The sequence below is a fragment of the Myotis lucifugus genome, unplaced genomic scaffold, assembly GCF_000147115.1.
Source record: "Myotis lucifugus unplaced genomic scaffold, Myoluc2.0 scaffold_62, whole genome shotgun sequence".
Lineage (NCBI taxonomy): Eukaryota > Metazoa > Chordata > Mammalia > Chiroptera > Vespertilionidae > Myotis > Myotis lucifugus.
The window spans coordinates 5,874,015-5,895,489 of NW_005871110.1; the positions used below are offsets into that span (position 1 = coordinate 5,874,015).

The following is a 21,475-nucleotide window of genomic DNA, read 5'->3' on the forward strand; positions in this document are numbered from 1 at the left end:
CCTGACAGCTGCCTATATATTCCGGGGGAAGATATAGATATATTTTATACACATACCATTACAACTCTCTTCCCCCCTAAATATTTATATATTTAAAAAGAATGTGTAGATATTCCTGGTGGGGAGACTTTTGTCCAGAGATATGTACTCATAATTAACATTTAAGTATATGCATTTATGTATACATATACTGCATTCTCTCAAAGCTATAGCCAACTGTTTTCTTAGTGTATATAAATAAAGTCCTTATGTTTTCATTTCTTATCTAGCCCTCCCCCCACCCCCTTAGAGCAGCCTGTTGGGCGGGGGGTGGGGAGTGGGGGGGGGGGGCGGGAGAAGGGCTGCTTGACGCCAGCTGTGAAGACCTAAACGTGTGTCCTAAACCTACAAACTCCTGTAGGAAGAGAAATAGCACTAAAAGGAGGGGAAGAATTTTGAGAAACTGCATATTCATACTCCCCTTCACTCCCCGCCCCTTTACTCCTGGGAGAGAGACAAGTCCATAACCCCTCCCTTTATCTCTTTGTTCTGCTTTCCCTCTCCATCCTTAAAAAAATCTCTGCCTGCACTGAGATATTAAGATGGGTTTTTGAGGATAGGAGTCCCCCATCTTCTTGAGATGCTGACACTCGAATACACCTCTTTCCTTTACACCAGTACCTGTCTCACAAGTTTGGCTTTCTTTACAACAGGTAGTCAAACCTGGGTTGGGTTACAGTTTGTGTGATTTTGCCAGCATAACCCTGGCTTTGTATGGTGGGATCTGGAGTATGGAAGAAATCAAAAATCGGTCTTAAAAATGGAATCATTTTTTAGGTAACACTTTTTGAAGAACAAGGTAAGAGAGAGTTACATTTCCCCATAGACCCTTTTGTACCTTTTCTATTTTGTGTCCTGTGTATGTATTTCCTATTAAAATGTTTAAAATTGGCCCTAGCTGGTTTGGCTCAGTGGACAGAGCATTGGCCTGAGGAATGAAAGTCCCAGGTTCAATTCCAGTCAAGGGCACATGCTTGGGTTGCGGGCCAGTAGGGGGTGCGCAGGAGGCAGCCAATCAATGATTCTCTCTCATCATTGATGTTTCTATCTCTCTCTCTTTCTCCCTTCCTCTCTGAAAACAATAAAAAAATATACTTCTTAAAAATATATTTTATTGATTTTTTACAGAGAGGAAGGGAGAGGGAGAGAGAGTTAGAAACATCTATGAGAGAGAAACATCGATCAGCTGCCTCCTGCACACCCCCTACTGGGGATGTGCCCGCAACCAAGATACATGCCCTTGACCGGAATCGAACCTGGGACCCTTCAGTCACAGGCCGACACTCTATCCACTGAGCCAAACCGGTTAGGGCAATAAAAATATTTTTTTAAAAAAAATAACTTGTCTGCTCTTAAAAAAAATGTTTAAAATTGGATAGATGGGTAGATGGAAGAATAAATGAATACAGAGTGAGAAAGAGAGATTGAGAGTTTACTGTGTCAAGAAATCAAAGCAAAGAAACCAAAACATTGCTTTTCTGAAGTTCAAGGTTATTGAATTAGGTCAGTAGTTGTGACATTTAAAAACTGTGCCAGAACCACAAAAGGGGCCACCGCCTCTGCTACACACGTGCCGCATGATGCAAGGGGCACATCGTGTTTCATCTGTAGTGCATTCCTTTTCCGGGAAGTCTGAACTTATCTACAACACTGGGGTTGCCAAGTTCTGCCTGAGGCACCACTTTATTTACCAGGCGTGACTGACAGGCCAGTATCTTCCCTGTGTGATTCCCTCCCCCAGTGTTTTACAGGGAACATCTCCATAATGTCTGGCCTTCCCTTTGCTCCTATCCTGTTATTAATAATTAATTAATTACAACAGTATAATATTAATTCTGTGTCTTAGCACTTCTCTCTTGGAATAAAAGGACCTATGATATGCCTTAGATGGGTGAAGGACAAATGACTCACCTATAATAAATGCTTTCCAAGCACTCAGTGAAAAGATATTGAGATAGTCGTCTTACTCATCCATCCCCTTTATGAGCAAATCAGAATAAAGTATTTTATTATCAACCCTCATATCTGCTGATCCCAATTAATCAAATACTCAAGGGGAAAATCCAAACTATATCTAACCTATACAGGCACCTCTTACGCTTTATAGTTCAATCAAAGGACTACCATAAGAGCAATGCTAAGCAGCCTGGTTTGCTGGGACACAATTAGATCAGACATTTCTGTGTTCATAGAATGTATTTCTCAGCTCCACTAGCATAGCAGTTGGGCACAACAATATTTAACATCAAGCAAACTACTGTGGAGTGACTCAGATCAATAGAATGAGCATCAATAAAAATATCAAATGATAGCAGATGATAGAGACAAAGAGGAATTCTAGGGAGGGGAGAATCTGGACAGTAAAATAAATTGCCCAGATGAAAATCACTGTATGCATGGAGCTGGCTAACACTAAACAGACACCCAGCCTGGGGGCAAAGCCACTGTCCTATTCTGTGAAACTGGCATGTTGTTCTGCTTCTCAATTAACTTGTTTACCATCTTTCCTTCATGGATTGTCAGGTTTTTTGTGTGTTTTTTTATATCTAGAAAGCCATTTTCTTGAATTATGTACCTTGGTTAACACTGGATATAAATACATTGTGTCTATAGTAAACTTTGAGACAATTAGAAAAAAATCAATGGACTCAGGTGAGCCATGGTTCAGCTAAGTGACTATTCAAAATTGATGGGTTATTTTTATCCTGGCTCTCCATGAGTACATATTTTTTTACTTTCCTGGGTGACCTCTGACAGTTTTTGGGTAACATCCAATTAGGACAAACTGCCTTTGAATAAGCCCAGAAGACCTTGAACTGCACACTGTTTCCCATCTGGCTAGGGAAATTGTGGCTACCAGGGAAACCAGGAAGCTTCCCTAGTAGCCTGTAGCCAACTGGACTCATCCCAAAGACACCTTGTCCAGCCAGAAATAACAGACAAGAGGTCCACGTGAGGGTGACTGGCAGCCCCAACAAGCCCTTCCAGTAACAATCAATGTTTCAAACAATCAATTCATCAAAAAAATATTTTTATTAACTCTTTATAAAATTATAGCAGTTTTAACAGCTTATGAGAATTTTACTCAGCACTTGATTTAGACTGTGGCTTTGCTGCAACCACTTTCCCACAGCCATCCTAAAGGCATTCTGCTATATATTTTGGAGCTAAAGGGAGATTCATCCCCTGAGTCCCTTGAAGAAAACCATTTATAGCATGACCATAATGAATTTCCCTAAAATCCACTGAGCTAGAAGGGCATCTTGTTTTCAAGTTATCCCAAGCTCCCAAAGGCCCTGGTTACGGAAGCCCTCACCCCATCCCTTTTTTTTAAACCAACATCCCATATCTAAATTTAAATTTCCAACATATTCATTGACCTCAATGAATTCTTAAAATATTTTTACAAACTAAACTACCAGGAGGAACTTCTAAAAAGGAAAAGAAAGATAAATAGCTAGTGAAGTGGCAGGTGCTTGGCATGGAGGAAAAAAAATTACCAATTACAGTCCATCATTCTTGGATGATAGAAATGAGTCATTTAAGGAATTCTCCCAAAGGAGAGTCCTGCAATATGAACCTGTGTGTGATGCTGCAAAAATGCATTGTGATTTGTCCTGCCTTGAAGGTGCTGGGACTAACATTCCCTACCAATGCTTTTCCTTCAAGGGGGGTTATACTGCTTAAATAAAAAGCAGAAACACAGAGTTGATGATGGAAAGGTAGGGATTTTATGAGATTTAACATTCTAAATGTGTAGAACAAGTGGCCATGCACATGTGTTTTAGATAAATGTCACCTATTACCCAAACCCTAACTTACAAACATTTTATTGTCAGAATGGCATATGTTATATATATATATATATCCCAAAAGACCTAATGCTGATGTTTATCTACAAAAAGACAGGCCCCAATCTATGAGTTGATGAACAATATTAGGTATGACAATAATTATAGTGAATGTGAAAAGTTAAACAAATGAAATGCACAAATACAGAAAGCAACAATTAAAATGTTACAGAGAGAGGGGAGGCTTTCACATGCAGAAGTCACTGTGAGGACGAAAACAGAAAAGAATGAAAGGAAATTTACAGAAAGTCTAACGAATGAGGTACAAAACAAAACATGTGAAACTTGGCATGCAGGATTCAAAGTCCACTGAGAAAGAGAAGCAAAAGCAAGTCGGAAGCAAAAAAAGGTTTGGCCCAAAGAAGACTGTGCAAGAAAACATAACACTGCTAATTTAACGCAGAAAGATATGCATCTCATCATTTTTGTATCATAATAAGAATACATACAAAACGAAACGCTAGCCTGGCAGACTGTTTTAATTTTGCTGACAAGATCAATGACGTAGCCAGTAAGATCTAAAATGTAATTATTGTAAGACCTCAAACAGTTCATAGATAAGATAAATTCAAAGCAGAAATGATGTGTTTGGAGACAAAAAATAAGTATTTAATGGAAAGACATTGGCAATATAAATTAGAGCAGGAATTTAGAGAAGAGTTTTTTTAAGAACCACAGCTAACTTGATATTAGCAGTTAAAATTAAGTAACAAGAGTCAGTGGATCATCAAGAAAAATGAACTATAAATCAAAAGGCATTCAAATAGCAAGGGTCACAGTTGCAGTTACAGTGTGTCACACACAGCAGAATGGAAATATGGTTATGCAGAGGTGGTAGAACAATGTCTATTTAGTCCGTGCCAACAAAGAATTGCAGGTATACGCGATGTAAAAGGGAAAAAAATCTTACTTTTGAGTATGTGAAGTTAAGTCACTATTTTAAAAATATTCTCTCTAGCCCTACCCGGTTTTGCTCAGTGGATAGAGCATCAGCCTGTGGACTGAAGGTTCCCAGGTTCGATTCCAGTCAAGGGCACATGCCCAGGTTTCACGCTTGATCCCCAGTAGAGGGCAAGCAGGAGGCGGCCGATCATCAGTGATTCGCTCTCATCATTGATGTTTCTATCTCTCCCTCTCCCTTCTCTCTTTAATCAATAAAAACAAAAAATTCTCTCTAGTTATTTTGTGCATACAGGACATGGCAAAAGTAGATTTACAGTTGTGAGTACACAAAACACAGAATTTATTCTTGTATTATTTTTTATTAATTATTGTATTATTTTCCATATGAACAGTAAACCTTTTACCCCATTCTAGATATTCAATAGTTTTTCATGAATAATTAACCCACTTAAGAAATCATATGAATATACACTCATTCCAAAATGAGATGAAGAATATTATTTACATTTTATGTAGAGTGGCTTTAACTATGTACTTTGATAATTTTGCATTGTTCTTCTCAATTACTTCAAAGACCCTCGCTTACTATTACAGATCCTTTGTCAATGGAAAAACAATTTGCTTAAGTCTTCTTAAAATAAAACTATTAAGAAAGAAATTTAAGCCGAAACTGGTTTGGCTCAGTGGATAGAGCGTAGGCCTGCGGACTGAAAGGTCCCAGGTTCGATCCTGGTCAAGGGCATGTACCTGGGCTGCGGGCACATCCCCAGTAGGAGATGTGCAGGAGGCAGCTGGTCGATGTTTCTCTCTCATCGATATTTCTAACTCTCTATCTCTCTCTCCCTTCCTCTCTGTAAAAAATCAATAAAATATATTAAAAAAAAAAAAGAAAGAAATTTAAATGTAATGCTGACAGGTTGTAATGTAAAAGATGTGAATCAGCCCTGGCCAATGTGGCTCAGTTGGTTGGAGAATCGTCCTATACATCAAAAGGTGGAGGGTTCAATTCCCAGTCAGGGTACATACACCCAGGCTGTGGGTTTGATCCTCCATTGGGGCAAGTGTGGGAGGCAGCCAATTGATATTCCTCTCTCACATCAATGTTTCTCTTTCTCTCTCTCTCTCTCTCTCTCTCTCTCATCAAATTTTAAAAAAGTAAATAAAAGATGTGAATTGTTTTGTGACTAAATCTTTTTTTTTTTTTGAAAGAGAGTGTAAGGGAAGGGGAAAGACACACAGAGAGAAACATCAGTGTGAGAGAACATATTGATTGGTTGCCTCCCTGAAACCGAGGCACCTGCCCTGGACAGAATCAAACTGCTAGGCAGGTGCCCTTCACTGGAATCGAACCCGAGATCCTTCAGTCGCAGGCCAACACTCTAACCACTGAGAAAACTGGCTAGGACCTTGTCGGTTAATTCTAATAAATGTCCCTGAAGACTTGCCTGTAAGGTAACTTCTGTATTCTAAGTCTCATGCCATAGAAAAGTGTCCCTATAGAAAAAAAACTGGATAATGAGTCATGTCTAAGAATGTAGAAACCTTTAAAATTGTATTTTCTCTACCTATATATATAAAAGCCTAAGCAACCGGTTGACCACTTGACCACTCAACCACTCGACCACTCAACCGGTCAACTGGTCACTATGATGCACACTGACCAACCACCAGGGGGCAAATGCTCAACGCAGGAGCTGCCCCCTGGTGGTCAGTGCACTCCCACAGCGGGAGCACCACTCAGCCAGAAGCCGGGCTCACGGCTGGTGAGCACAGCTGCGGTGGCGCAAGCCTCTCCCACCTCTATGGCAGCACTACCGAGTGGCAGCAGCAGGCACAGTGGGGCCGGGATGATCAGGAGTGGCGCAGCACCTGGCCCTGCTCGGGCTCCTCCCCAGCCGCCTGCTGCTTCACACACTGCTACATCCCTCAGGGGATGTCAGACTAATCGGCCCAATCCCCACAGTCCAACATCCCCCGAGGGGGCCCAAATTGCAAAAGGGTGTAGGCCAGATTGAGGGACCCCATCGGTGCACAAATCCGTGCACCAGGCCTCTAGTAATATATAAAGCTTAATGTAAAAAAACAAAATAAACATATAACAGTAAATATAGAGATTATTTTGATATTTAGGGTTTTTTTAATGGCATGAAGAAATAATACAATGCTTTAGTCCGGCGTCTATCCAATAATTCTTTCATAAGATTTTATAATGAAAGTAATTTATAAATAATTTAGAGCTTTCTTTGATTAATCAGATCCTGTTTTTTTATGGAGTTTATACGCCTTGAGAAGAGACCAGGCTCATATGAACTAAAAAGATGGAGATAAATTTGCAATGGTTCAAAATTCAGCAGTATTGTATGAGCAACTTGAGAAGCACAGTTATGAGAATGTATAAAACAGTAAATGATAACGGGGAGTGTATATAACCAGTCGAATGGCTAAAGAGACTCACAAGCATAGTCACGGGCTCTCTGGCACTGATCCACTACATTTCCCTTCACAGGGTTTTGTGGACACCGACTGACTTTCATCCAGATTCTACCACCTTTTGGGCCTTCTCCCCCCCATCCCCTATTGACTATTTAAGTTACTATGTAAGTCTAATCCATGGGCAGCCTGAGCTTCATAAATTCACTTCATCCCAGAGAGACACCTACCGTTTTCACCGAGTCACTCAAAGCTTCCCACTGCTGGAATGACATCGCGATCTGGCTCCTTCGCCAGTGGTCATAGCGGGCTCGACTCTCTTCATTAGTCAGAATCTCCTTTGCCTTCTGCAATTTCTGAAAAGTCTCCACTGGAAAACAAATCAAAAGATGAGCACTACTCTCTTGGAGGGATTATTTAAAACTCCCAAACAGTCACTGCTACTTACTAGCTGTGTAACCTTGGACCAGTTTCAGCTCCTCACAATTAGTTTCCTCATCTGTAAAGTGTACCATAAGGACAAGTGAGATTATGTCTGTAAAGTGCCTGGCTCTCAGTTTATCCACTCCCTTTACTGAGCTCCAGTAATGTGCCAGGTGCTGTTCCAGGTGATGACACAGGTGTGAAAACAGACATGATCTATTCAGTGGGATAGCCATTTATAAACATTGGGAAAATTATAATTTTGTCTACTAGGAAGAAAACTACCTTTTCTTGTCTGGGAGGGTATGACCAAGCTAGAGGAACATTACAAATAAAAACACCTAAGTCATGGTAAGGTAGAGGAAGTAGGGAATGGCAATGTGGCTGGGAGACACAGGGCCAGAAGAACAATGAGGGATAGGGCTGCAGAGTGCACAAAAGCACCCAGTATCCAGGACCTTAGAGGTCATACTGAGGATCGTGGCATTGGGAAGGTTGAGAACCACTGCTCTAATTCCTCCTTTCTCTCTCACTGCCAGGAATAGTAAACACTTCATCATTCATCAATAAGATCCAGGTTGTGCCCTTGAGGAGCTCAGAGTCAAGTAAGGAAGCAGATCTATAAACAAATCATTTCAATATGTGATAAACAGAAATAGAGAGGCAAGACTGATTCTGTGTGGAGAGGCAGGAAATATTTCATCCATTTCCTGTATACTTGGATTCATCCTTGACTCCTCTTTTTCTCACGTTTCGCTTCTAATGCACTGGCAAACTTTACTGGCTCTGCCTTTCAAATATACCCAACATCTGACCTCTTGTCACCACCTCCACTGCCACTGCTCTGGCCAAAGCCATGGTTCTGCCTCGGCTGGATCATTATAGTAGCTTCTCAACTGATCCCCCTGCCTTTGCCTCAGTCTGTTTTCTACACAGCAGTTAAAGTGATCTTTTAAAAAATAAGTCACATACTATCACTCCTCTGCTCAAAATGACTTCCAGCAACTTCCTATTTCTCTTAGAATAAAGCTGAAAATTCTTACCATGGCTGGTAAGCTGACATGCTCTGCCTGCCCTGTCCTCTCTTCCCTCTGATCTCATTTCCTTCTACTTCTCCCCTTCTCCCCTTGCTACAGCCCTCATAGCTTCCCTGCTGCTCCTTGACAGCACTTCAGCCTCAGGGCCTTGGCACTTGCTGTCCTCTGTCCTTTCTGCCAAGAACAGTTTTACCCCAGGCACTCACGTTACTGCCTTCAGATGTTGGCTCAGGTGCCCTCTTATTGTCCTGCCAATGGGGTTTTCTCTGACCATGCCATCTAGATATGGCTGCTTGCCCCATCATCCTTTGCCTTATTTACTTTTCTTTTCTTTTTTAATATATTTTATTGATTTTTTTACAGAGAGGAAGAGAGAGGAATAGAGAGTTAGAAACATAGATGAGAGAGAAACATCGATCAGCTGCCTCCTGCACATTCCCTACTGGGGATGTGCCCGCAACCAAGGTACATGCCCTTGACCGGAATCGAACCTGGGACCTTTCAGTCCGCAGGCCGACGCTCTATCCACTGAGCCAAACCGGTTAGGGCTATTTACTTTTCTTTATCCCCTGACATTATCTAGTTATTTGTTTGTGATTTGGCTCCTCTGCCAGAATGCACCCACCATGAGGATAGAGACTTTATCTCTTTTGTTCTCTGCTGCATCCCCTGTACTGCAACAGCATAGCACAGGGGTGGGCAAACTTTTTGACTCGAGGGCCACAATGGGTTCTTAAACTGGACCAGAGGGCCGGAACAAAAGCATGGATGGAGTGTTTGTGTGAACTAATATAAATTCAAAGTAAACATCATTACATAAAAGGGTACAGTCTTTTTTTTTTTTTTTTTAGTTTTATTCATTTCAAACGGGCCGGATCCGGCCCGCGGGCCGTAGTTTGCCCACGGCTGGTAGCAGGTGCTCAAAAGTATTTGCTCACTGAATGAATGAGTGAATGTCTCCTATTTTAAATGTGAACATAACAATAATCACACAGTGCTATTCCCTAAGCTCTAAGCACAAAGAAATCACAGATACCCTTATAACATTTTGAGCCCCAGTCCTCCAAATACACCACTTCAAGTGCCCCCCCCCCCCACCAGCAGCCAGAGACGCAGCCTGCCACAGACAGCACCTCCAGGCCCCTGCTCTAAGGCTGGACAGCATAAGTACCTAACAGGCCATTATTATTTAATATCACTGCTGGAGGTAGTAGCACTTACAGGTTAAAGAGAAGAACCTAAAGATGGGGCTATTGAAAGCTACAGGGAAACAAAGAAACAAATAAAAATCATCTTGTTGTATCAGCTGGCTCCAGTGAGCAATCCTTCCTGTTGCTGGTGACCATGTAAATGTCTCTCTGTATAAATGAGATGTCACTTTTCCCAACAGGAATAAAAAGCTCATTAAATTATCACCACAGATGCACACACTACTTGAGTAGGGGCTGTAAATATTTACATATTTACCTGTGAGTCACCTTCTCTTTGCACATTACTGCTGGCCTGTTTTCCAGAGTTTCCGGAACAAAAGAAGCCTGCCTGGAATTATTCTGATGTCAGTCCCTCAACAACAATTGATAAGCAGAAAGCCTTTTCCTTGTTTCATCCTCTTTCCCACATTTAATAAAAATGAGTTTGGGCTTATATTTCTCCTTTAATATATCAGCTAATCAAATGAATCACACAAGATAAATATTTACCAGGTCTGGGAAGAGAGATCTCATTTTGTAAGCTTATACGAGCAAATGATGCTGAAACCTTTGAGAGACACTGTGGCTTAACTCCTGTTTTGAAAACACATAGGTTCTTTTAAATTCATATTTCACAACAGAATTTGTATTATTATAGCCACATTTTAAATGCAGAACACTTATAATTACTTAAGTTATAATAATAATATGATGTCAGAACATGCTTTGAGAAAAGTCTGAAGGAAAATATCCCAACTGTGAATAGTGGTCTCTGACAGAGAGAGCTGACTTTCACTTTCAACATTATTTATTACTATGTATTATTTTTATTCTGAGGAAAAGAAGCAATTTTTTATGTTTTTATTGATTTCTTTTAGAGAGAGAGAGGAAGGGAGAAAGATACAGAGATAGAAACATTGATAAGAGAGAAACATCTATTGGCTGCCTCCTGCACATCTGCAACCCAGGCATGTGCCCTGACCAGGAATCGAACCAGACACCTTTTGGTTCACAGGTTGACGCTCAATCACTGAGCCACACCGGCCAGGCTAAAGAGTTTTTGAAGTAGCCGAAACCTGTTTGGCTCAGTGGATGGAGCGTCGGCCTGCGGACTGAAGGGTCCCGGGTTCGATTCCGGTCAAGGGCATGTACCTGGGTTGCGGGCACATCCCCAGTGGGAGATGTGCAGGAGGCGGCTGATCGATGTTTCTCTCTCGTCGATGTTTCTAACTCTCTATCTCTCTCCCTTCCTCTCTGTAAAAAATCAATAAAATATATTTAAAAAAAAAAAAAAAAAAGAGTTTTTGAAGTAGGAAAACATTGAGACATTCAAAGATAATAGAAAGGGACAAAGAGCTGCCCTTCTTCAAATATCTGTATGTCTTTGAAGCCCGCAAATCAATAACAAAAACACCGTTTCACAAAACCTTTGACCCCTTTCTTCAGGGTCAAAGAGAAGTTTTAAACCATTGGCCTGAAACGGTTGTTGTCACGCGCATACACGGGACTGGCGTGAACAGCAGTCGGGATCTTTTGAGCTCAAAGACATAATTTCTATAGCACAACCAGTCTTCTGTCCATCCCCCACACCTGGAGAGGAGGGATTTCCAGAAGCCTTAGATTTAGAATTCTTTTTAAATGAAAGCAAGAAAGCTCTGATGGTTACTTACAAAAAAGAAACTATTCCATTTTGTTCAATATTTATCTTAGAGTGCTGAGAACAGAAAGTCCACTGAATCATAATTGCCAACATTCATTGAGCTCTTCCTGCATGCAGGACACCTCGTTTAATCTTCACGACAGGCACATGAAGTAATATACTGTTGTCTACCCATGTACCTGTGAGAATGCCCAGGCTCAGAGAAGTTTCCCTAGGTCAGCTAGCTTGGAAATGGGAGCTAGGAGCAATCCAGACGGACAACCTAGGTTCATATCTCCTACTTCATCATGCTAACAAATCAGTGATTTCAATGGCAATGGTTGACACTGCATTTAGTGGTCCAAAAAGGTATATATACATGTTTAATTTCTCCTACGTACACTTGCTCTACAGGCTAGCCTTTCACTTTAATGAAATACACTTCAAAATCTTTCCAGTGTGTTCTGGACTTCTGTCAAGTTAAAAGTTAGCATCTGGGTGAATTTTTGTTTAACATTTTTTTAAAAATTGGGGTGTGGGGTACTCCTCACCCAAGGATATTTTTTCCATTGATTTTTACAGAGTGGGAGGGTAAGGGAGAGACAGAGAAACATGGATGTGAGCGTGACACATCAATTGGTTGCTTCCTGCACACACCTGCACCCAAGGTATGTGCCCCTGAGCAGAATTGAACCCGAGACCCTTTAGTCCACAAGCCAACACTCTAACCACTGAGCACACCGGCTAGGACCTTAAAATATTTTTTATCAGGAACCATAATCCTTTTCCAAGTATGTAAAGAACCACTTACATTATTCATCCAAATTGAGTAAATGGATGCTTAAACAGACTTGAAAACTATTTCTACCCAAAGGTTGAATCATCTGTCAACTGCAAGGCTGACAAGGAAAGGTACTGATGTCTGTGTACCTTTTCATTTTAAACAATATTTACACAGTCTAGTGTTTCTCTGAAGAAGAAGACTGAGGTAGCCGGTACATGAAAACTCCATCACTATGGCAACTAGAAATGGCAATGATTGCACAGTGATTCATAATGTTCCCCAAATAGAAACTGCCAGGGACAGTCAAATACTCAAAGCCACGCTTCATTGGGAGAAAAATCCAGTTAAAGAATAACCTGGGGCTGATAGTTGTTTTTAAGTGTTTATCAAACGTTTACACTTTTATGCTAGAAAATCTATTTTAATATTAACTCCAGTTCAGAGAAGTACTTAATGTCTTCTAAAGAAATGTTCTTGAAGTCACTCATTCACTCACTCACTAATTACTATTTGCACAAAGGAGATGTCCTCTGCTGGGCACACCGATCGGAACAAGATAAGCCTCACTGAGCTTCCAGTTTGACTAATAAGCAAATAGGCAACAAGGAGATGGTCCGATACACAGTTTGCTGCCTGACGTACAGAGTGCTCTGGAAGTCGCACATGACTTCCCAGAGGAAGAGGTGGCTAAGCTGAGACCTGATGCAGGAGCATGACCTGCCAATCAAAGCAGGGCAGGGAGGTGTGCAGGCCTCAGGGGAGTTCCAGGCAGAGGGAGCAGCAGACGTTAAGGTCTGAAGAGTAGAAAGAAGAGCACCTATGGAACCAAAATATTCTGAGTGGCTAAAACATGGACCCTAGCCTGGTGGTGGAGGGAAAATGAAAATGGAGAGATGGGGGAGGGCACAAAATGAGGGGGTTTGTACCTAAAGGCCCAGCAATGACAAAGAGTGAACTATTGCTACATGTGCACTATGGGTTAATACCATAGACACAATGTAAATCAAAAGAAGCCACACACAAAAGAGTACATATTGTATGATCCCATTTACATGAAATCTAAAACCAGGCAAAATTAATCAATGACAACAGAGATCCACAAATGGGAGAGGGTCTGACTCTGAACAGGACATGAAAAGGGTGCTGGAAATGTCCTACATCTTCACCTGGGCAGTGGTTAAACTGGCTGTGCATAGACACAAATCTGTCAAGTTTACACTTATGATTTGTTCCTGTGGCCTTAAACAAGTTATGCCTTAATAAAAAGAGTGGGAATCAAATGAGCAAAAGTAATAGCTAAGTATTTAACAAAATAAATGACTTCCTATATTGGAAAAACATCTGCTTATACAAATCAAAAAGATCAAGGATTGCTATAAAAATATAATAAAGAGCCCTAACCGGTTTGGCTCAGTGGATAGAGCGTCGGTCTGTGGACTCAAGGGTCCCAAGTTCGATTCCGGTCAAGGGCATGTACCTTGGTTGCGGGCACATCCCCAGTAGGGAATGTGCAGGAGGCAGCTGATCGATGTTTCTAACTCTCTATCCCTCTTCCCTCCTCTCTGTAAAAAATCAATAAAATATATTTTTTTAAAAAAATGTTTCCCTTTAAGATAAGGGAAACATTTTTTGTACCAGTCTTTATGTATTTATTCACACACTTGATAAAAGTATCTCAGTTAGGCCTTAGCTGGTTTGGCTCAGTGGATAGAGTGTCGGCCTATGGACTGAAGAGACCCAGGTTCGATTCCGGCCAAGGGCACATGCCCAGGTTGTTAAGAGCAAAGAGCGTTTCAAGAAAGAGGGCATGATCCACAGTACCAAATCCTGCTACTCAAGGAAAATGAAGACAAAAAAAGCAACCATTGGATTTGGCAGCCAAGAAGTCCTTGGTGACTATTACAAAAGCAATTTCCAAGAAAGGTGAGGAGGAAGTCAGACTGGGAAAACTGGGCAGAAGAGAAGTAGAGAAATCAATTGTGAACTTCTTTTTCAGAAAGTTTGGCTCTAAAGCAGCGGTTCTCAACCTGTGGGTTGAAACCCCTTTGGGGGTCGAACGACCCTTTCACAGGGGTCGCCTAAGACCATCGGAAAACACATATATAATTACATATTGTTTTTGTGATTAATCACTATGCTTTAATTATGTTAATTTATAACAATGAAAATATATCCTGCATATCAGATATTTACATTACGATTCATAACAGTAGCAAAATTACAGTTATGAAGTAGCAATGAAAATAATTTTATGGTTGGGGTTCACCACAATATGAGGAACTGTGTTAAAGGGTCGTGGCATTAGGAAGGTTGAGAACCACTGCTCTAAAGGGAAGGAGAGGAGCAGGAGGAAGATAGGTTAAGGAAGGATTTTAGTTTGTTAGTATTTTTTTTTCAAGTTAAGATATACATAAGCATTTATGTCTAAATTTATGATAATGGATTTTAAATTATCATAAATGAAAAAACTAAAGTATGAATACATTATCATACATATGGACATGTAGCATATGTGGACATGTTCAGGTCCCGGAAATGAAGAAAACACAGCAAAGTTCTCATCAACTCAACCATCTGGTTACTAATGTGCTTAAGTTATGTTAACAGTCCAATGCTGGTGAAATAAGGCATAAACTGGACACATTTTAAACCATGAAGCAGCACATTACAGCAGAAAGAAAAATGGATGTTCAATGACTACCATTAGAGGAAAGACTCTACACTCTTCCCTCCCCTCCTACCATCCAATAGTACAAAAACATTCTTTGGCATTGAACAAAAGAATAAGTTTGAGAGTAATAGAGAAAAGAAAATTAAGTTACAATGGCTTTTTAGTTCTATATGCTATTCATTTCCATGAGAAACAGCTATTAAATACCTACCTGCTTGGGAATTTTCAGGATGCTTGTCGGGATGACATTCCAGGGCTCTGACCTTAAATTCTGCTAGGATCTGTTCCACCTAAAACAAAAATCAATGTTTAAATTAAAGAGTCCAGATTATATGCCATGAAGGAAGAACTTGGACATCAGTCCTTCCCAAAACAGCCATGATCAACACAACTTTTCATTTTGATCTTTATATTTGTATTTTGACTTTTTTACTCTAAGAAATAATTTCCTTAATTACACAATTCAGAAAGCATCCAATAATAGCCCCTATTCAAATAGTGGTTTGTGATGACAATTTAACTTGTTGGTGGCCCAAGACATCTATGAGCTCAATATATTTGTCAAAAATGGTCAGATAGGTTTATCCTAAGAATGTATACAAGTCCTACATCTGAGTTCTTTAAGATACTTAGCCACCATTCATTATTCAGGGATGACTGTCCAGTTTATAAATTATCCATTATAAAGTTCCTTCTTCCTGTCTTTTGGCCCTTTTCAGTTTTATTAAGAATTTCACAATTTTTTTTTAAAGGACATAGCCCTGGCTGGCTTGGCTCAGTGGATAGAGCGTCGACCTGCAGACTGAAGGGTCCCAGGTTCGATTCCGGTCAAGGGCACATGCCTGGGTTGCGGACTTGATCCCCAGTAGGGGGTGTGCAGGAGGCAGCCGATCAATGATTCTCTCTCATCATTGATGTTTCTATCTCTCTCCCTCTCTCTTCCTTTCTGAAATCAATAAAAATACATTTAAAAAAATAAAAAGGACATAACTCAAACCTGATCATTTCGCTACCAATTAACAGCTTGGTTAGAGACTTTGACTAGGAAAACAGAAACTCCAGCCCAAACTAGAATTATGTTTAGGGCCATCTATGATTTAATTTAATCCCTAGTATCAGAAATAATCAACATTTGGCTTTATTTAATATAACTGCAATGACAGCAGCAGGAGACAATAGTGGTTATGTGGCTCTGGAATCTAACAGTTTAGTTTTATTTTTTTCACTTAAATGTTTTGTTTTAATAAATAAAGCATCATGGCTTAGATTTTAAATCACATTTACAGACAAGGAGCATTTCTAAGCCCAGACAGGTGACAGTGAAGCTACTACTGCTGGAAGGAATGCATGCCCCACATGTATGTTAAGCCTAAAGAGCAGAGACTTACCAGCAGAGCACACCATACACATAACCTCTAGACTAGATAACTAGAAGCAGAGGAAGAACACAAGTTTGGGTAAAGTCCATGCAGCAACTACCTGATTTCTTCACCTTCATGCTGCAGAACCAACTGAAAGTTGTGTTACTTTTAGATAAGCTAGAAGTAGGTTCCCTGATCATATTAAATGAAACTTTCTCCCATTTTTAACAATTAGGTTAAGGACATTAGTATAGAAGGATATCCACGAGTAAATACAGAGTATTAGAATAGCAAAGAGGAAGCTACATAGATCATCTTGCTTCTTCAAAATCAGAAACTTCTACATCATAGCAGTGCATGAATTCCACCTCCCAAAGGCTTAGTCCAATAACTTTCTTCTTTTCCTTGTTAAGCAACTACTGAGAACCTGTTAGAATAACAGGAAGATATAGACTTCCTATTAAGAACTGTAATCAATTGTTTCCTCTTCCTGTTGCTCCCTTTAAACCATCAGTCACCATTACCTGCTTATACAGCAAAGAAAATTGAGAATAACTTGTTTTTCAATTTTAAAATATTAAATATTCTAAAGGTCCTAGTAAGAATTTTATAATTAACAAGTAATTTATGAATACTCATAATCACACTTTGAAAAAAAAATCTAGCAATACAGATAAAAATTAAAAGCTCCATGCCCTAACCGGTTTGGCTCAGTGGATAGAGCGCCGGCCTGCGGACTCAAGGGTCCCAGGTTTGATTCCAGTCAGGGGCATGTACCTTGGTTGCAGGCACATCCCCAGTGGGGGGTGTACAGGAGGCAGCTGATCGATGTTTCTCTCTCATCGATGTTTCTGGCTCTCTATCCCTCTCCCTTCCTCTCTGTAAACAAATCAAGAAAATATATTTTTTTTTAAAAAAAAAGCTCCTTTAACTTCCTTCTCTCAAGATAAAAGGTTACATCCTTCAAGGCACATTTTTTACATATATATGTATATATCTTGAGGGGGGGTTAATAAATGGATAAAATCATACTTATCTATCAACGGTAGAAATTTTGGGTTTTTATTGTTGTTTTATTTTTTTATTCCAATCCCATTAGGAATCATTCTGCTATTAGCCCTTGGAAGCAAATAGTTAAAATAGTTAATTCTCCATAGTGCTAATGTGTATGATCGTTTCTTCTTTATATGTATACTAGAGGCCTGGTGCACAATAATTTGTGCACTCGGGGGGGTCCCTCAGCCCGGCCTGTGCTCTCTCGCAGTCTGGGACCCCTCAGAGGATGTCCACCTGCTGGCTTAGGCCCGCTCCCTGGGGGAACAGGCCCAAGCTGGCAGTCAGACATCCCTCTGGCAGCCCGGCAGCCCTCGGGGGATGTCCACTTACCAGCAGGGAGCAGACCTAAGCTGCAGTCGGACATCCTTAGTGCTGCTGAGGAGGTGGGAGAGGCTCCCGCCACCACTGCTGTGCTGGCAGCCGTCAGCCTGGCTTGTGGCTGAGCACCAGGGGACAGCTCCTGCATTGAGCATCTGCCCCCTGGTGGTCAGTGTGTGTCATAGTGACCAGTCATTCCCAGTCGTTCTGCTGTTAGGGTCAATTTGCATATTACCCTTTTATTATATAGGATAGAGGCCTGGTGCACAGGTGGGGGCCGGCTGGTTTTCCCTGAAGGGTGTCCCGGATCAGGGTGGGGGTCCCACTGGGGTGCCTGGCCAGCCTGGGTGAGGGGCTGAGGGCCGTTTTCAGACTGGCCATACCCCCTTCAGGGTGGGGGTCCCCACTGGGGTGCCTGGCCAGCCTGGATGAGGGGCTGATGGCTGTTTTCAGGCTGGCCACACCCCCTTTAGGGTGGAGGGTCCCCACTGGGGTGCCTGGCCAGTCTGGGTGAGGAGCTGAGGCCCGTTTTCAGGCTGGCCAAGCCCCCCGGTGATGGATGCTCCCAGCCTCTCCTTTTTTTCTTTTTATTTTTATTCTGGGATTTATTTACCTTCTATAATTGAAACTTTGTTGCCTTTTGCGGAAGCTACAGCCAGCTGTGGGAAGCTTGGCTTCCTCCATTACTGGAGCAACCAAGCCTCCTGCTCGCTCCAGCTCCGTGGCCACGGCCAGCTGAAAGCAGGTATCTGGGGTTTATTTACCTTCTATAATTGAAACTTTGTTGCTTTGAGTGGAGCTCAGAGCCATCGCGGCAGGCAGGAAGCTTGGCTTCCTCCATCATTGGGGCAAACAAGCCTCCTGCTTGCTCCAGCTCCGTGGCTGCCGGCCGCCATCTTGGTTGGGTTAATTTGCATATAGTTGCTCTGATTGGCTGGTGGGCATAGCCTAAGGCGTAGCGAAGGTATGGTCAATTTGCATGTTTGTCTTTTATTAGTGTAGATTTCTATATTTTGCCAATTTTAGAAAATTAAGAATAGTCCATATGTATCTTTCATTACCTTTCACAGTTTTACTGTTGTAAAGTTTATCATAAATCTCTTATGTAGGGCTGGTTCTGGTTAAACTAACTGGTAAACTGGGCTACTTTGTCTTGGACACATTTTATTAACCTCCTGGCATCTCCACCCCATGTACCCAGTGCCAAGTGCAACCCGTGGGCAGGTGAGGCCCTCCATGGCAAGGTCCACTGAATCCCGACTTCCTAAGCCAATGTTCAATGGTCTGGAAAACTGCCTACCCTGTGGGCCAGTAAACATACAAAAATATTCCATTTTATTTGTACTCAAATAAAGCAAAACATCCAAGGAGTGATAACATCCAGTGTTATTGAAGGTGCAAAGAACTAAGCATTCTCATGCTCTCCTGGAGCTAATTTCTTGGAAAGCAATTGAGATATATGTATATTTTTTCATACTCTTTGATCCAACAATTCCAATTTAAGGAATCTGTCTAAGGCAGTGGTCGGCAAATTCATTAGTCAACAGAGCCAAATATCAACAGTACAACAATTGAAATTTCTTTTGAGAGCCAAATTTTTTTAACTTAAACTATATAGGTATGTACATTGTTATTAACTTAATTAGGGTACTCCTAAGGCTTAGGAAGAGTCACACTCAAGGGGCCAAAGAGCCGCATGTGGCTCGCGAGCCGCAGTTTGCCAACCACGGGTCTAAGGAGATAATCCAAGGTAGGAAAAGAATTTAGTTATAAGAAGGTTCATGCTATACCTTGTAAACAAAAACCTATGTGTCCATAATAAGACATTTGTTAAAGTTCACTGTAATATAGCTACAGGCTGGAATATTTTGCAGTCATTAAAAAATCATCTTATAATAGAAAACTTTTTAATAACCTGAGATAATTTATATAATGCATTTCTATGAGAAAAGGTAAGCTACAAAGCATATTTTGCAGTATAAATCCATGTTTAACCTCAAAAGGAATGATGTAACATATGTATACATATGAACACATATATACATATATCATAATAATAATCTATATGTATAAAAGCCTATACGACCAGCCAACTGACTGGTGGCTATGATGTGCACTGACCACCAGGGGCAGACACTCAATGCAAGAGCAGAAAGCACAGGCATAGAAACATGGAACAGACTGATGAATCTCAGAGGAAGGTGGGGAGGGGGCAGGGTGGGAAGAGATTAACCAAAGATCTTATATGCATATTAGAGGCCCGTGCACGGATTCGTGCACTAGTGGGGTCCCTAGGCCTGGCCTGCGAGGGGTCCCAGATTGAAAGAGGGCACAGGCCAGGCCGAGGGACCCCACCAGTGCACGAATCCATGCACCAGGCCTCTAGTAATAACAATAATAATAGCTAAGATGTATTGAGACTTACTGTGTGCCAAGCACTGCTCTAAGTACTTTACATATAGTGTCTCACTTAATTCCCACAACAACTCCATGAGGTGAGGACTACTATTATTTCCATTTTGAAAATTAGAAAACCAGACATAGAAAAGTTAAATAATTTTCCCAAGGTCATACAGATAGTAAGTGGCCAGGATTTGAGTTCAGGCAATCTAATTTCAAACATATAAAAATACACATACAAATATGTACATATACATGCATGTACTTATTTATATAATATACTAGAGGTCCGGTGCACGAATTTGTGCATGGGTGGGGTCCCTCAGCATGGCCTGCAGGGATTGGGCCGAAATCAGCAGTCCAATGCCACCTGCAGCTCCTGCCTGCCACTCCCACTCATCCCAGCCCCGCTACACCTGCTGCAGGCTCATGCCCAGTAAGTCCCAATCAGACCCCTGGTGGAGTCCCTTGGCCTGGACTGTACCCTCTTTCAATCTGGGACCCCTCGCAGGCCAGGCCTAGGGACCCTACTAGTGCACGAATCCATGCACGGGCCTCTAGTATGCATATAAGATCTTTGGTTAATCACTTCCCACCCTCTCCCCTCCCCACCTTCCTCTGAGATTCATCAGTCTGTTCCATGTTTCTATGCCTGGGGTTTCCCACCCACCCAGCCTTCCCCCCCTCCCCGCCCCCCGCCAGAGCAGCACTCGCCAGCCATGAGCCCTGCCTCTGGCACCCATCCCAAGGGGGTGAGGGAGTCCGGGACGTGATTGGCCCTCCAGACAGGTGGTGGGATGCTCTTGCTGGCCTGGGATCCGGATCTGTCCAGCTGACATTCGCACCAGTTGTCAGGACCCAAATGGCAGCTGCTTTTATATCATTTCTTCCTTGCGGAGCATCTAGGGAGGGGAAGTGGCCACGGTGCCCGAGGCCGACTTCCAGGAGGCCAGCATCACTGTTGGGATCGTGCCAGCGGTGCCAGTCCGTCAGTGCCTGGCCCATTCTCCAGAGATTGGACCTGAAGGACTACTGAGGGAGTGAGTGGCTGCCGCAGGGCTGGTGGGCCACCTGGACGGTTGATCAGCTGAGTGGCACTCCCGCTGTGGGAGCGCACTGACCATCAGGGGGCAGCTCCTGCACTGAGCGTCTTCCCCCTGGTGGTTAGTGCATGTCACAGTGACTGGTCGACTGGTCAGGTCATTTGGTTGTTTGGTCGCTTAAGCTTTTAGATAGATAGATAGATAGATAGATAGACAGACAGACAGACCGACATAGCATATCTATAATGCACCACATAATTGCTATGCATGTCATAAACCTAAATATTAGGCAGCATTTTTCTTTTGGGTTTCTTCATACTCCATATTTCC

The 21,475-nt window shown here is 41.8% G+C and overlaps 1 protein-coding gene across 5 annotated transcripts in view; it reads right to left on the reverse strand.

Annotated features, from left to right (window-relative positions):
• The window catches only part of DNAJC12 (DnaJ heat shock protein family (Hsp40) member C12), a 62,984-nt gene that overhangs the window by 9,739 nt on the left and 31,770 nt on the right, over window positions 1-21,475 (reverse strand). For 4 of the 5 annotated variants that reach the window (XM_023754623.1, XM_006089724.3, XM_023754622.1 and 1 more), the window contains 2 exons: window positions 15,179-15,257; window positions 7,454-7,593 (listed from right to left, as the gene is read on the reverse strand). In XM_023754623.1, the coding sequence (XP_023610391.1) occupies window positions 7,454-7,593; window positions 15,179-15,257 (219 nt within the window). Of the gene's footprint in view, window positions 1-7,453; window positions 7,594-8,689; window positions 8,765-15,178; window positions 15,258-21,475 lie in introns of those variants that run through there. The other variant, XM_023754625.1, reaches the window with a different exon arrangement.